General features: G+C 39.2%; 1 protein-coding gene across 2 annotated transcripts in view; it reads right to left on the bottom strand.

The window, feature by feature from the left end:
* Window positions 1–1,363: 1,363 nt before the first annotated feature.
* Window positions 1,364–15,770, bottom strand: part of LOC131107954 (protein bicaudal C homolog 1-like) — a 61,723-nt gene continuing 47,316 nt past the window's right edge. For both annotated transcript variants that reach the window (XM_058058488.2, XM_058058490.2), the window contains exons 9-21: window positions 14,549–14,680; window positions 12,382–12,586; window positions 10,711–10,860; window positions 10,396–10,586; window positions 10,175–10,316; window positions 8,371–8,524; window positions 7,182–7,341; window positions 7,066–7,105; window positions 6,850–7,004; window positions 6,628–6,790; window positions 6,123–6,286; window positions 5,933–6,032; window positions 1,364–3,710 (exon numbers count right to left, since the gene is read on the bottom strand). In XM_058058488.2, coding sequence (XP_057914471.2) covers window positions 3,583–3,710; window positions 5,933–6,032; window positions 6,123–6,286; window positions 6,628–6,790; window positions 6,850–7,004; window positions 7,066–7,105; window positions 7,182–7,341; window positions 8,371–8,524; window positions 10,175–10,316; window positions 10,396–10,586; window positions 10,711–10,860; window positions 12,382–12,586; window positions 14,549–14,680 — 1,884 coding nt within the window. In that variant the 3' untranslated portion in view covers window positions 1,364–3,582. The remainder of the gene's footprint in view (window positions 3,711–5,932; window positions 6,033–6,122; window positions 6,287–6,627; window positions 6,791–6,849; window positions 7,005–7,065; window positions 7,106–7,181; window positions 7,342–8,370; window positions 8,525–10,174; window positions 10,317–10,395; window positions 10,587–10,710; window positions 10,861–12,381; window positions 12,587–14,548; window positions 14,681–15,770) is intronic.

The raw sequence follows: 15,770 nt of genomic DNA on the forward strand, positions 1-15,770 counted from the left end.
TGGAATTCATTATTATACCATTGGAAGAATTTATTACTTATCATTTTATATTTTTTTATTTATAATCACAATTTTAAATATATATTTAAAATATTTTTATTTAATATATTATTTATTAGTTGATGAGGACTTGCTAAGTAAACAATAATATACAAGTTAAATCAGAAGAAAAATAATTTTAAATATTTATATCCTTGTAAGAATTTATTACTTATCATTTTATATTTTTTTCTTTATAATCACAATTTTAATTATATATTTAAAAATGTATATATTTAAAATATTTTTATTTAATATATTATTTATTAGTTGATGAGGACTTGCTAAGTAAACAATAATATACAAGTTAAATCAGAAGAAAAATAATTTCAAATATTTATATCCTTGTAAGAATTTATTACTTATCATTTTATATTTTTTTCTTTATAATCACAATTTTAATTATATATTTAAAAATGTATATATTAAAAATATTTTTTTAATATATGATTTATTAGTTGATGAGGACTTGCTAAGTAAACAATAATATACAAGTTAAATCAAGAAACATCATTTTAAATATTTATATCATTGTACAAATTTATTACTCATCATTTTGTATTTTTTATTTATATCACAATTTTAAATATATATTAAAAATATTTTTATTTAATATATTATTTATTAGTGGATGAGGACTTGCTAAGTAAACAATAATATACAAGTTAAATCAGAAGAAACATCATTTGAAATATTTATATCATTGTAAGAATTTATTACTTATCGATTTATTTTTTAAATTTATAATCACAATTTTGAATATATATTAAAAATATTTTGATTTAATATTTATTTATTAGTTGATGAGGACTTGCTAAATAAACAATAATATACAAGTTAAATCAGAAGAAACATCATTTTAAATATTTCTTTCAAAAGTTATCAAGGTAAAAAAAAGTTTAATAATAATATTAAACTTTTAAACTAATAAAATTAATAATTTTGGTAAGTTTTTTTTTTTTTAATTCCCCAAATTTTGAATACTATTTATTAGACATTATTTTTCCTGTATCTGTAGCAAGTATATTTTTTAAAGCAGCAACACTGCCCCCTTGAGGCACTGAGCCAATTACACTCAATACACCTCCTGTTCATGTTACCATTGTTACCATGTTGTTTCTATTCAACTCACTACCAAATATGACAGCTAACAGATAGCAGGTGAGTTCCAGCATATAAAAAAACATATTGACTAGCTTAATTCCACCTAAAAAGACATTGGACAAATTGAGAATAAAGGGAGAATAGTATATATGATAACGGCAGAGCAGATGGAATATTTAACAGAAAAAAAACAAAAACAAGCAAAGGAATATTTTGCATATATTTATTACCTTCATAAAGTCGAGAATGTTTTTTGCCTGATTGATGGCTTGAGTTTTGTTCTAGAATCCAACTGGCATTGAACACAACTTTTGAACGATTCTGCATAAAATCCTGACAGAATGGAAAAGACGTTGCACAAATGTTACACACTTTAGTTTTTAGTGGTTTTTGACACCAAACTGCAGTACAAAAAGAGAGAGATGCTTATTTGGCAATTCAGTAAACTTTCGGACACGAAAATAAAACCTTTTGTAAGAAGGTGGGAGGACAACAAATGTCTAATGTAGGCGAGAACACGAGTCACAACATAGCGTAGTGCCACTGTGAGTCAGGCCCGACTAGGCCTGGGATCCGATCTTTTGTTGTATCAAATAAAAGAACACAAAGAATAAAATTAGCCGGTTAGCATCAGCAACCGTGTCAGATCATGTTATTAAACGTGAAAACCACGTTGACCACGACTCAAATCACATCAGAGGAGGCAAATGTGGTTTAAAAAAAAAACGAGAAAAGGGAATGTTGGGAATCATTGCAATGAAAGCAAGGCACTGCTTTGTTTGGCTGCTGGTGCTTCCATACTGGAAAGGCGGTCATTCCTAATGGCTGATTTTACGTTTTAATACTGAATAGAAACATAAAAACATCAAAAATACCATTGATTGCACTTGGGGTATCTTCTTCTGCATAGTTAACGAACACTTCAGGACACTTCATGTATACCGCTCGTTATCTTGCTTCATTAAATGGAGCAAAGGCAGCTTTTCATGGCTTTTTTTAATTAAAATGTTTTAAATTTTTTTATAGAAAGACGTACACTTAAGCCCAAAATAATTTATACCCTAGCCAAATATGGTGTTAAAATGATTTTTTTTAAATTTGTGAGATGGAAATTATGGAAGAATGTGAAACAAACTAATTAAAATAACATTTTTGATATTAAGTACAATATTTTTTGCTATTTTATTCTCATGAGTTAAATTATTTTATTCAATTAATTTATTTTATATTTATATTTTATGATTAGTTTTATTTGTAACATGAAAATTATGGAAAAATATTACACAAACTAATTAAATTAACATTTGGGATATTAAGTGAAATAATTTTTGCTATTTTATTCTCTTTAGTTAAATTATTTTATTCAATTATTTTATTTTTTTTTATATTTTTCTGATTATTTTTAGATTTTTTTTCCATTCAGGTCTATGAATAATTTGTTGATATTTTAATTTTTTTTATGGTTATTTTCTGGCTGGAAATGACAAGACAAATTGTTCTATATTTGGGATAATGTATAATTTAGTCAATAAAAGTGAAATGTGATATTAAAATATTGTGATATTAATTGGTAGAAATATTTGGTAGAAATATTGGAAGAAATATTATATATATATAGAAATATATAATATCAGCAGACTTATCAAAATGCATATATTTGAATTTATTCATGATTATTTTTCTACATTTGGGTATATGAATCATTTTGTACATAATAAAAACTCACTAAAATCATTTTGGGCTTAAATGTAGTCAGCACTATGGGGGGATGGGGGGGGAGGCTGGTGCATTGTGAGATTTTGAGCCCACGCCGACAAAAAACGGTTCCTTATGAACAAAACAAAAACACGAAATGACAATAATACGCACAAAATAATCATTCATTAGGTATAAAAAATACACATGTAAACTGATTAGCATTAAAATCCCACCCTTTCCCTAAACATGGTAGAATAATGAATACAAAATATTTGTTTTTTTTTATCACTTGGTGTGGAAATACACACAAGATGGCGGCCGAGCATCAACGCCGAACCTCCCAATTAAAAGCCCTTTTTGGAGTCCATGACGGTCACGATGATGACCTTGCAGACCTACTTTGATCTTCATCCAGGCTAAGTGCTAACATTTCTTTGGCTTGGGAGCAAAAAAGTTCTTCTTCATATCATGAAGGTTTTCACAGGCAAACGTTTAGCAATATTAAAGTGCATGTCACTGACACGGCTGCAGCCGCATCACCGGAAGGAAAAGGATCCGACTAAACCGTTCCGCCTGCACCTTCTGGAGTAGCCTAAAGAACGCTGAACTTCCATGTTGCTTCCCGAACTTCTTTCCACGTCGTGCGGACAACTATGGCTTGTCATTCATTCTGGAAAATTAGTCTTTAGTCCGAAAGAGGCCAAGGAAGCGGCATCCAGGATGGGACGGTTCTGGGAGTGCCTACCACCTCCCGCTGACGCTGGCCATGTCGGCGTGGAACTGACGGGAGAGGCGACCGCTGGCGCCCCCTTCCAGGAAGGAGGACCTGATGGGGGGCTCAAATAGCTTCCGACGGTTCTTGTTGAGTTCTGTGAACACATCAAAGTCGCATTAGCGAAGAAATCCACTACCTCTAGCACCTAGGCTAAGATTGATGGCAGTGGTTTGCTTTATTTATTCATTTGTTTCAAATATTCACTTACACAATTCAACACATCTGAAAAAGAAAACCTGAACAATTATCATAGACAAAAAGATTGGACTTCTGGAGGCCTACATACTAGGAAAACACTGGGAATGTAGGCTACCACGCAGTTAGCATGTTGGCAACCGTACGGTTAGCATGTTGGTCACCGCAAGGTTAGCATGTTGGCCACCACGTGGTTAGCATGTTGACCACAGCAAGGTTAGCATGTTGACTACCATGCAATTAGCATGTTGGCCACCAAATGGTTAGCATGTTGGTCAACACACAATTAGCATGTTGGCCACCACGTGGTTAGCACGTTGATCACCACATGGTTAGCATGTTGGTCACCACACGGTTAGCATGTTGACTACCATGCAATTAGCATGTTGGCCACCAAATGGTTAGCATGTTGGTCAACACACAATTAGCATGTTGGCCACCACGTGGTTAGCACGTTGATCACCACATGGTTAGCATGTTGGTCACCACACTGTTAGCATGTTGGCTACCACACAGTTAGCATGTTGGCCCGCAATTGGTTAGCATGTTGGTCACCACATGGTTAGCATGTTGACCACAGCATGGTTAGCATGTTGGTCACCACACGGTTAGCATGTTGGCTATCACGCAGTTAGCATGTTGGCCACCATGTGGTTAGCATGTTGGCCACCACGTGGTTAGCATGTTGACCACAGCAAGGTTAGCATGTTGACTACCATGCAATTAGCATGTTGGCCACCAAATGGTTAGCATGTTGGTCAACACACAATTAGCATGTTGGCCACCACGTGGTTAGCACGTTGATCACCACATGGTTAGCATGTTGGTCACCACACGGTTAGCATGTTGGTCACCGCGCGGTTAGCATGTTGGCTATCACACAGTTAGCATGTTGGCAACCATATGGTTAGCATGTTGGTCACCACACGGTTAGCATGTTGGCCACCAATTGGTTAGCATGTTGGTCACCACATGGTTAGCATGTTGGTCACCACACGGTTAGCATGTTGGCCACCAATTGGTTAGGATGTTGACCACAGCATGGTTAGCACGTTGATCACCACATGGTAGCATGTTGGCCACCATGCGGTTAGCATGTTGGTCACACGGTTAGCATGTTGGCCACCACGCGGTTAGCATGTTGGTCACACGGTTAGCATGTTGGCCACCAATTGGTTAGCATGTTGGTCACACGGTTAGCATGTTGGCCACCAATTGGTTAGCATGTTGGTCACACAGTTAGCATGTTGGTCACCACACAGTTAGCATGTTGGCCACCGCACGGTTAGCACGTTGGCCTCCGCACGGTTAGCATGTTGGCCACCGCACGGTTAGCATGTTAGCCACCGCACGGTTAGCATGTTGTTCACCACACAGTTAGCATGTTAGCCACCGCACGGTTAGCATGTTGTTCACCACACAGTTAGCATGTTAGCCACCGCACGGTTAGCATGTTGGCCACCACACAGTTAGCATGTTAGCCACCGCAGGGTTTGCATGTTGGCCACCACACGGTTAGCATGTTGACCACCGCAGGGTTAGCATGTTGGTCACCACACGGTTAGCATGTTGGCCACCAATTGGTTAGCATGTTGGTCACACGGTTAGCATGTTGGTCACCACACAGTTAGCATGTTGGCCACCACACAGTTAGCATGTTGGCCTCCGCACGGTTAGCATGTTCGCCACTGCACGGTTAGCATGTTGTTCACCACACAGTTAGCATGTTAGCCACCGCACGGTTAGCATGTTGGCCACCACACAGTTAGCATGTTAGCCACCGCAGGGTTTGCATGTTGGCCACCACACGGTTAGCATGTTGGCCATCAATTGGTTAGCATGTTGGCCACACAGAGAAGAGATGGAAAAGATCTGGGATGGAATCAGCATGTGGGTTTGAACTCCGGCTTCCTCCCACATTCCAAAGACATACATGTTAAGTTAATGTTTGTGTAATTAGGTTGTTTGTCTCTTTGTTTGCCCTGCGATTGTGACCACTGCGATGAAGAACGAGTCGGTGCAGCAACAAAACGGCCCGCTCACGTACATAGAATGTCCATAAATCTGCTGTAAATCCATCAACATTCATTGGGGACTTTACTGTATCGTATTAGTAAATACCAGAGATGGCCAGTAGCATTTTCCTGCGGGCGCCAAAAGTGGTGATGCCCAATTCCTTCAGATCCTGGTCGGTCAGAGTCAGGAATGTCTGCAGGTCGATCTGGAAGTCACAACAACATGTTCAATCCCCGCTACTCACGTTCTACTTTCACATACGCCACGAGGAACCGCACTGTCTCATACGCTTCACCTCCTGTTGCTGGAAGACGTCCGTGTACTTCCCCAGGCCCAGCTTACTGAAGAGCTCAGGCAGGTCAGAACCTTTGAGGGAGGAGTTCAGGCTGCAGCCGTTGCTCCCCGTCACCGAGGAGATGCAGTCCATGTAGTTGCTGCTGCTCAGGTAATGTTCCGCAGCTGGCCGGAACGCCGTTCATGCGGAAGAAGAAGAAGAAGAACGCGCCAAAAACGACATTAGAAGCATAACGTTCATGCACATTCAATGGATAAAATACATCATGTCATGCTGTGAAATCGCCATGGCAACCACGCACACACATAAAACGGGAATTGGGTTCACTGGCTAGGAGTAACAGCGCGGAATGGCGAGCAGCTGCTAACCCAGAGGGTGCGTTCCGCTCAATAAAGGGAGGCCATTTTGGATTAGGTGCCACATAAAGCGCACAGTGGCTGACTTTCAGCCAATCACAACTCAACGCCACGCTAACGGACATGACCCAACACGTGCTGCAACACACCGGATTTGTTCTGCTTCCTCTTCGGGCTGCTCACAGTGGCGGGGAACTCGGCGTGGGCCTGCAGCCCGTTTGACGTGCCGTTCCTCTCCCGCCAGTTGTCGGAGTCGCTGCCGTTAGCCACGCCCTCCCGGCTGCTGGACCGCGACAAGGACAGCGGGGAACCCTGAAAGGAAATCCAGGTATTAGACAGATCCCGTGGAAAGATTAGAATAGTGCACCGACCTCGTATGTGGTGCTCATGCTGGGCTTGTAGGACACGTGATTGGCTCTCCTCAGCTCCTTGATGGTTTCCGCCGGCATGGATTTCGAGAAACCGAGACCGCTCCATGTGTTAGTCGGGGTTCGAACCTCCGTCACCACGGGTTTCTTCAACATAGCTGCATGAAGGTACAAGTTAATCCCGCCTTTATTGACAGCCTCTAACTAATGTCCGCTCACCTTTGGTTGCCAGCAGCTTCTTCTGTTCATAGTCAAAAGCCTGCAAAGCAACAGCGGCCATGATTATTCATACAAATAAAAGATTTGTGTTCTGTTTTTTGTGTGTTTGTGTGTACCTGCATGTTGGCGAAGGAGGTCTGCGGCCCCAGTCTGATTCGCTCTCTCTCGTTCTGCTGCGCCGCCCTCTCGGCCGCCCGCTCGCTGCCCGGCGCCCTCTTGTCAGCCACAGGACTGTCTGAAGAACTGGACTCGGCGTCCGACAAGAGACAGTCGGAACTGCACACGACACACAGGAATCATTGCCAGGAATACCAGGTGACACGATTTAAAACCAAAATACAATATTACAGTATTTTAACTTAACTTTATTTCATTTGTTTTCTTTCAAAACAATAATCATTTACTGAATACCGGTTCTTCCGGTATTTAAACACAGTTTAATTATTATTTATTATTATTTATTTTATATTATATTATATTATATTATATTATATTATTATTATTATTATTATTATTATTATTATTATTATTATTATTATTATTATATTATATATTATTATTATTATTATTATTAATTGTTTAATTTCTTCTGGTATTTAAATATATATCTTCTTACATTTAAACGCATTTTGGTGAGTATTAATCTAATTTTATTTATTTGTATTTCTGACAGAATGTAAGCTTAAAATATTTTTAACTTAATAGTAATAATGTAATAATAATATAATATATATATTATTATAATATATATATATATATAAATATAATTAATAGAATATATATAATTTAACTGCATTTCAGCCAGTATTTGAATGCGGTTTTATTTATTTTTGGTTTCATTTAAACTTTTATTTTCTTGAAAATTTAACAGTTTTTCTGGCTGGACATATAACTTAAAAATAATAATTATTTTATTTTATTATTCATAATTATATATATATATATTTTTGTATTATTTTATTTATTTTTTATTTAGTTGTAGTTATTTTTGCATTTCTGAGAGTAAATAAATTTTTTAGTCTTTGAGTCCTATTTTATTTGATTTTATTTAAAACTAATTTTAATTACTTTTCTTGCATTTCTGCCAGTAGTTAAAATACTAATTACATTTCATTGAATTTCTGCCAATATTTAATTAAATGTAATTGCATTTCTGTCAGTAATTGAATTGTACTATAATATTTCTTGTAGCAATCCTTCTAAATTGTTGTTGTTGGAGTTTCTAAAGTAAAAAAGTGTAAATCCATCTCTGTGCACATGGACTCAATAATGTGTGTGACTTAAACATCTTAAATCCCAACATACTGTAGGTGGGAATTCTTGGTGCCTTGCAGGAGCTCCACGGCTTGTCGTTTTCCCGATGATGTCTTGCATGACGCCAGCATCTGCTTCAGCTCGCTGCCGTTGGCCGAGTGAGAGGGGCTCCTGGGCATGCCCACCTCCACAAATGTGTCAGAGCCTACACACACACACACACATTCCTCTTTATCGGAAAAAAAAAAACGCTGCATTAAAAGTCCCGGCGGGTTTGTGGATGAGTGGAAAAACACCCATCTGTAATTCAGCTTCCAGAGTTACAGGAAGTGTGAAGAAGCAACACTTTTTGAATATGCACGGCCATGAAATAACATGATGTCAGCCCATTTTAAAGGAGATCTCTGGGGATTCACGTTGGAGGCGTCCGCCACGCAAACAAAAGGGCGAGCCAGTCCAAACACACCGTGTGACACAGGAGGAGGTGATGGAAGGAAGGAGGGAAGGAGGGAAGGAGGGAAGGAGGGAGAGGAAACCTGCCCGTGACGCACCACATCAGGGAGGACGGGTTCGGTAAACAGTGGAGGAAAAGGAGACGCGTGAGAGAGAAGAACCGAGGGGGAAAACCGCCTGAGCAACACGAGGAGGGCTGAAGCTAACGTCTCCATGATGATAAACTCTGGCAGATCAGGGACGAGTTCATTTCAGGTGTTTTTGAAGGTTAATGTAGGTAACAACAGGAGAAAAAGATATTTTACTTCATAATATAAAATAATAAAGTACCCCAATATATAACAAAAAAGTGTATTCATTCATAAATGTGACATTTTAAACTCAACAAAGCATCCACACTATGCCCTGATTACAAGCTGACAGGTGAAATGCTTTTTTTTCAGTTTTAAACAAGCCCTTACAGGGAACGCCTTTTTATGTGTCTGTAGCTTTAATGCTAATGAGCTCTATGCAAGAGTGTGTATTTTTCATATACACTGTAACTTTTCACTTGTTCAACATAATAGATACCATTCATTCATTTTCTACCGCTTATCCTCACGAGGATATGCTGGAGCCTATCCCAGGTGGGGTACACCCTGGACCGATGGCCAGCCTATCACAGGGCACATATAGACAAACAACCATTCACACTCACATTCATACCTATGGACAATTTGGAGTCGCCAATTAACCTAGCATGTTTTTGGAATGTGGAGAAAACCCACGCATGCACGGGGAGAACATGCAAACACCACACAGACATGGCCGAGGGTGGAATTGAACTCAGGTCTGCGTGCTAACCACTCGATCGCCGTGCAGCCCTAATAGATACCAAATATCAATAAATAAAAATAAATGGATGCTATTTTTAGCCGGCACGGCGGTCGAGTGGTTAGCGCATAGACCTCACAGCTAGGAGACCAGGGTTCAATTCCAGAATTTTCCGAAAATTACAACTTTTTTGTTTTGTTCATCATATTTAAAACATTTTTTTTTGTTTTTTTTTGGGCATCTCTATGTGGAGTTTGCATGTTCTCCCCGTGCATGCGTGGGTTTTCTCCTGGTACTCCGGTTTCCTCCCACATTCCAAAAACATGCTAGGTTAATTAGCGACTCCAAATTGTCCATAGGTATGAATGTGAGTGTGAATGGTTGTTTGTCTATATGTGCCCTGTGATTGGCTGGCCACCAGTCCAGGGTGTACCCCGCCCAAAGACAGCTGGGATAGGCTCCAGCACCCCCGTGACCCTTGTGAGGAAAAGCAGTAGAAAATGAATGAATCTTCATACTACATGTTCTTCTTCTAATATTTGGACTTAATAAGAAAATGAATGAATGCTATTTGTCTGTGTATGTGTACCTTCATCTGTGCTGGACTTGCTGGACAGTGGTTCTGATGGATTGTGTCCACTGGCCTCTTGGACCGAGTCACACGGAGCTGGACTCAGAACCGTCTCGGCGAGTGATGCAGTGGCTATCCTCCCGTAGACGGAACCGGGATGCTGCACAAATCCATGAAGCTAAGTATTAAGCTAAGTCATGAGACTAATGGAGTAATGGAGTGGTGGAAACCGAGCCGACCTTCACGTGGCCGTTGAGCGTGCAGGCCGCTTTGGCACAGTCGGGAACGCCGTTGATGGGCTGCTTGTCGATGGGCGCCAGGCCCGGCGGAGGGGACGGCGTGCTCTGCGTGTAGCCCTGCACGCCCGATAGCAGGATGCTGCTCAGGGTGGCCTGGGTGGCCGGGTGCAGCATCAACTGGGAAGAGAAGGCTGGAGGAGAACCATAATATTTATTAGATTTAATAACCCCAAAAAATTACAAAAACCAGCAGAACTTGAGGGCCATCCAAGCCGACGTGGGCTTTCTGAAAAATATACACGCCGATACACAAACCTTGGGTGCTGGTGAGTGAGCTGGGCCACAAGGAAGGCGTTGGGGTGCTGGGGGCCTGCAGAGGACTCATGGAGGAGTTTAAGGTGTTCAGGACAGTGTTGGGGGCGGTGGAGTTGGCGAGCGAGTGGGACGCCGTCGCACCCAGGAAGCCTGTAGAGAAAAAAAAAAAAAATCAAAGGTGGTCCTGTCAAAGTTAAAAACATGTTAAAAAAAATAATCAAATTCCATGCGAAGGAATCTCTCTACAAGGTCAGTCCATATCTAACATGTCTTCCCGGCCAATGTTATGGAGACAATGTGGTGCTGAGTGCATGAAAACACAAAGAATGGGGTCTGCGGCTTTAACAAGGGGCTACTTTGGCTCCAGGAATAAGGCACGGGACTCTCCTGGCAGCCTGCACTGTGTAATCTGCGCTAGACAAACATGCAGCAATTGCTAACGGCCAGCCAGGATGTGGCCGTCCGCGGCTTGATCACCGACTTTTAACTGATCGCTCTGCACCGGGACCACACGGAATGACATTATTATCATTTCCTCTGACTGAATATTTACGTTTAATCCTGCTTTTTACGTCTCCTTTGGCAGGAAGTGTAGTGAGGTCAGGAATATACTGTACAGTTTGGATACACAATACATAGAAAATGAAAGCAAGAATAATAATAATGATGAAATTAAATTTTTATTACACATGCATCAATATGGCCTATGAGTCGAGCTGACTCCAGTATATTTACTCAAAATCAATAGGGTTCTTGCTTTGCAACTATAATGTGAAAGTATCATTTAAAATCAATCGCAAGGGGATGCTGGAGCCTATCCCAACTGTCTTCAGGCGAGAGGCGGGGTACACCCCGGACTGGTGACCAGCCAATCACAGGGCACATATAGACAAACAACCATTCACACTCACATTCATACCTATGGACAATTTGGAGTCGCCAATTAACCTAAGTAGAAATATTAAAGAAGTTGCCATAAAGTTGTAATATAATGATAAACCAACTAAAGCTTTCGGAATGTTTAATATTAAAGAAATATTATGGGAACAAAGTCCAAATATTAGAAGAAGAACATGTAGTATGAAGATTCATTCATTCATTTTCTACCGCTTATCCTCATGAGGGTCGCGGGGGGTGCTGGAGCCTATCCCAGCTGTCTTCGAGCAAGAGGTGGGGTATACCCTGGACCGGTGGCCAGCCAATCACAGGGCACATATAGACAAACAACCATTCACACTCACATTCATACCTATGGACAATTTGGAGTCGCTAATTAACCTAGCATGTTTTTGGAATGTGGGAGGAAACCGGAGTACTCGGAGAAAACCCACGCATGCACGGGGAGAACATGCAAACTCCACGCAGAGATGGCCGAGGGTGGGATTGAACTCGGGTCTCCTAGCTGTGAGGTCTGTGCGCTGTGTCTGTGTCAGGAGTTTACTTTAAATCTACTCGATTGAACAACATGAACGTAAAGGTGATTGTAGGGGTGTTATTTCATGTCTAGAGGGCTCTAATGCTAAAAAGTACTTCTTACCCTTATTACAACATTGGTTCTGTTGCTACTGTGTTGTGCAATATGTGGTCATATAAAGCTATATTTTCTTAGACACTTTCTCATGCACTCCAAATCATTATTAAAGTGTATCCATAACAGCTCTTAATGGTTACCCAGGTTGCTGAGCCCCAGGCCAGCTGAGGCTAGGATATCCAGGCCAACGGGACACATGAGGGACGGCGAGGGCACGTTGGCGGCGGGGTTCAAGGCCACCGAGGGCGGAGAAGAGGACACCCCGTTGCACTCGAGACCCAAGAGAAATTTCCGGGCTTCGTACATATTCACGGCGTTCCTCTCCACACTCTTGACTATTACAGACTGGAAGACACAGAGAGGTTGGAGAGGTTGGACAGCGGAAGTGTCTTCATGATGAAATAGGTGGATCGGAGGAAGGTGGATAGCATGGGAGGAGGATGGAAGGCTTGGGAATGTTGGCACAAGGAAACAGGGAGTGAAAGGGAGGATGAGAGGTGGAGACAAACAAGATGGGGAGGAAGGAAAAGGGAATTAAGGCGAGATTAGGATGATAAACAGCAGGAGTGTAGGAGCAAAGATTTCACCATTGCTGCACATGATGGAAATACCCGGAACACATTGTTCTCCTACGCCTGAGACATCAAATCAGCAACAAAAAGTTATTATGGGGAATCTTTAAAGAGCATGTGGGGATGATTCTCACACAATTGAATACTACAGTATGTAATAAAGATGCTGTCTTCTCATTGAAACCATTTTTGGACTTTTTGACACCAATATTTAGGGGAAAAAATATTAAACTGTTCTCAATTTGCGATGTAAATGAGTATGTGTGACGTAAATGCATCACACATACAAAAATATTATATAAAATTTCTTCACAGAGTTATCGATCTGTTGAATAACAAAAAATTTAATTCATTCGGATGTCAAAGATATGCTTTTATAAATAATAAAATTACATATTTTTTAGAAGATTTTTTTCATCATAGATAATAATAATTACTATTATTATTATTAATATTTTTCATTATAGATAATAATAATAATAATCACAATTACTATTATGATTATTAGTATTATTATCTATGATTAAAAATATTAATTAAATAAACAGTATATAATAATAAATAATAATAATTATTGTTATTATTAATATTTTTATCATTATGTATGATGAAAAATCTTTTTAATCAATATAATAATAATATATAATAATATAACAAGATAAAAAGAACAATTATTATTACAATAATAATTATTATTATTCAGAATCAGAGAATCAGAATAGTCTTTATTGTCATTGTATTGCATACAATGAAATTTGAGAAATGTATTATTATTGTTGTGATTATTATTATTGCTATATATTAATTAATTTTTATTTGGGTTTTAAAAAACGTTTATGAAATTGAATCTATATATTTACTAATAATGTATTATATATTTAATTTTTAAATTAAAATATATAGAAAAAAATATATTTATATAATTGTAATGTATTTTTTAAAATTATTAATAGATTTGAATAAAATATAGCTATCTAGGTCAGACAAGCTAATCGGCTAATGCAGATGAAAACATAATTGTACGGTGTCGGTAATTAATGATGCTACATCTTTCCAAAGAGCCCCAGAACTTCTCATCTTACCACAAATACTACGGAAATGAATCCAATATGATCTGTAGAGAAATAATCAGGTCAGACCGCTCATTCGTCTTCTAATTGCGTGTGCAGTTTCCAGCCAGGCCACAAGCCCCGCCCTCCTTGAATGCCACATAAAAATCATGTCATGACTGTTTGCATTTCTAAAAACAGACTCCAAACCCGATGGCTCTGTCCTTTACGGCCAAAGTGCTGAGGCAGTGGATTTGGAAGAGGTTGTCTGCTGTCACCTCATTAAAATATTTAAGTGAAGGGTTCTTAGGAGGGTTAAGGGGACGAGATCACTGCATGGGTTAGGCACTGCGCCCTTGTGGCTGACATGAAGACACCTGGGGAGATGTACTGGTCTGTACTGGTCCAAATAGGGCATCGCAGACCTCGAAGAAAGCTTCTATTACTCGAAACGCAATAAAGACACAAAATGAGCACACAGACACACTGTGGTTCCTTTGGCCTCGTGTCCTCGTTTTTCCTGTTCAAGTCCCTTACACGTTGAAATGGGATCTTCTAATATGTTTATTTAACACAACATCACAGTCCCGACACCGCCCTGGCTGCCTCTGACCACGTGAGACACTTGGAATGTTGTCTTTAGAGGCCGGGTTCATCCCTTGTAGCACGTCAGATGTCTGCCATACCTTGCTAGGCTGCTTGGGCTTGGGTTTGATGCTGATGAAGACGTCCAGCTGCTCCATGAGGGCCGTGATGCACTGAGGCTCCACCTCCACGTCTTCTTTAATGTCGAACATGAGCACCAGCGGCAGGCATCCCTGAGGAGCACACATTAGATCTCGTAAAGGTTACCCATATGAATGAGATTTAACAGAAAAAACAGTTTTCCCGTTCAAAATAGCCAAGTGGAAAACTGCAAAATCCAAGCTACAGTCAACGCATCAGACAAAAGGAGACACTCGAATGACCAACAGAGGAAGAGTCGTTTGTGTTTATATCTCAGCATGAGAAGGTGCTGTAGCAAAGTGGAAACGGTGGAGCAAAATACTGCAACACTATGCTAAGCTAACAATAGCATGTGTGTTTGTTTTTGTTATTTCTGATGCCATCTGACCCAACGGTACCTGCTTTTGTGAATGAAAATGTTGACGTTTTGTTTAAAAATTTTAAATAAAAATAAAAATAAAAATAAAAATAAAAATAAAAATAAAAATAAAAATAAAAATAAAAATAAAAATAAAAAATGTAAAAGTGTAAAAAATACTATATATATGATTTTCAAAAGCCCTACAAGGAACAAACAAAAAAGAAAATGTGTCAATAGGTACTAGTGGGTGCTTAGCCCTGCAAAGACGGCGGCCATGTTTTACAACCAGTCTCTCACACATCTGCTTGAGAGTCCTCTAAACATGTGGACCAAATTTGGTGCTGATTTGCCAAACCATCCTAAAGCTACAAGGATGCAATATCTGTGCAATATCTGATCAACCTCCATGTGCAATATTAAGGTTCTAAATGCAATATATTAAGTTCTATGTGAAGTATTATATACTATTATAGTACCATAATGCCTCATATTAACTCACTAGCAAGATCTCATAGTGTATAGACTGGTCATATATTTCATCTCGTTTCATATTATCTGCATACTGCATATCCAGAGTTATATACTTTGTACATAACTCTGGGTAAAACTGTTGATTTTGTTTATATTGTTAATTTTTTTATATTGTTTATTTTGTACTGCTTAACTGATTCTGTACTCTTAAGATTAAATGTCCTTATCTTATCTTATCTTATGCATTGAAACTCTGAGATTAGTCAAAACAATAATCGAACAGTCGGTGCTTTAACACGGGAGTAGAAGGGTTCAGTATTAGGGTGTGGTGTGTCCTCATGACTTGAGTT

This window comes from Doryrhamphus excisus, linkage group LG20, assembly GCF_037039965.1.
Source record: "Doryrhamphus excisus strain RoL-2023G ecotype Guam linkage group LG20, RoL_Dexc_Guam_v1.1, whole genome shotgun sequence".
Classification (NCBI taxonomy): Eukaryota; Metazoa; Chordata; class Actinopteri; order Syngnathiformes; family Syngnathidae; genus Doryrhamphus; species Doryrhamphus excisus.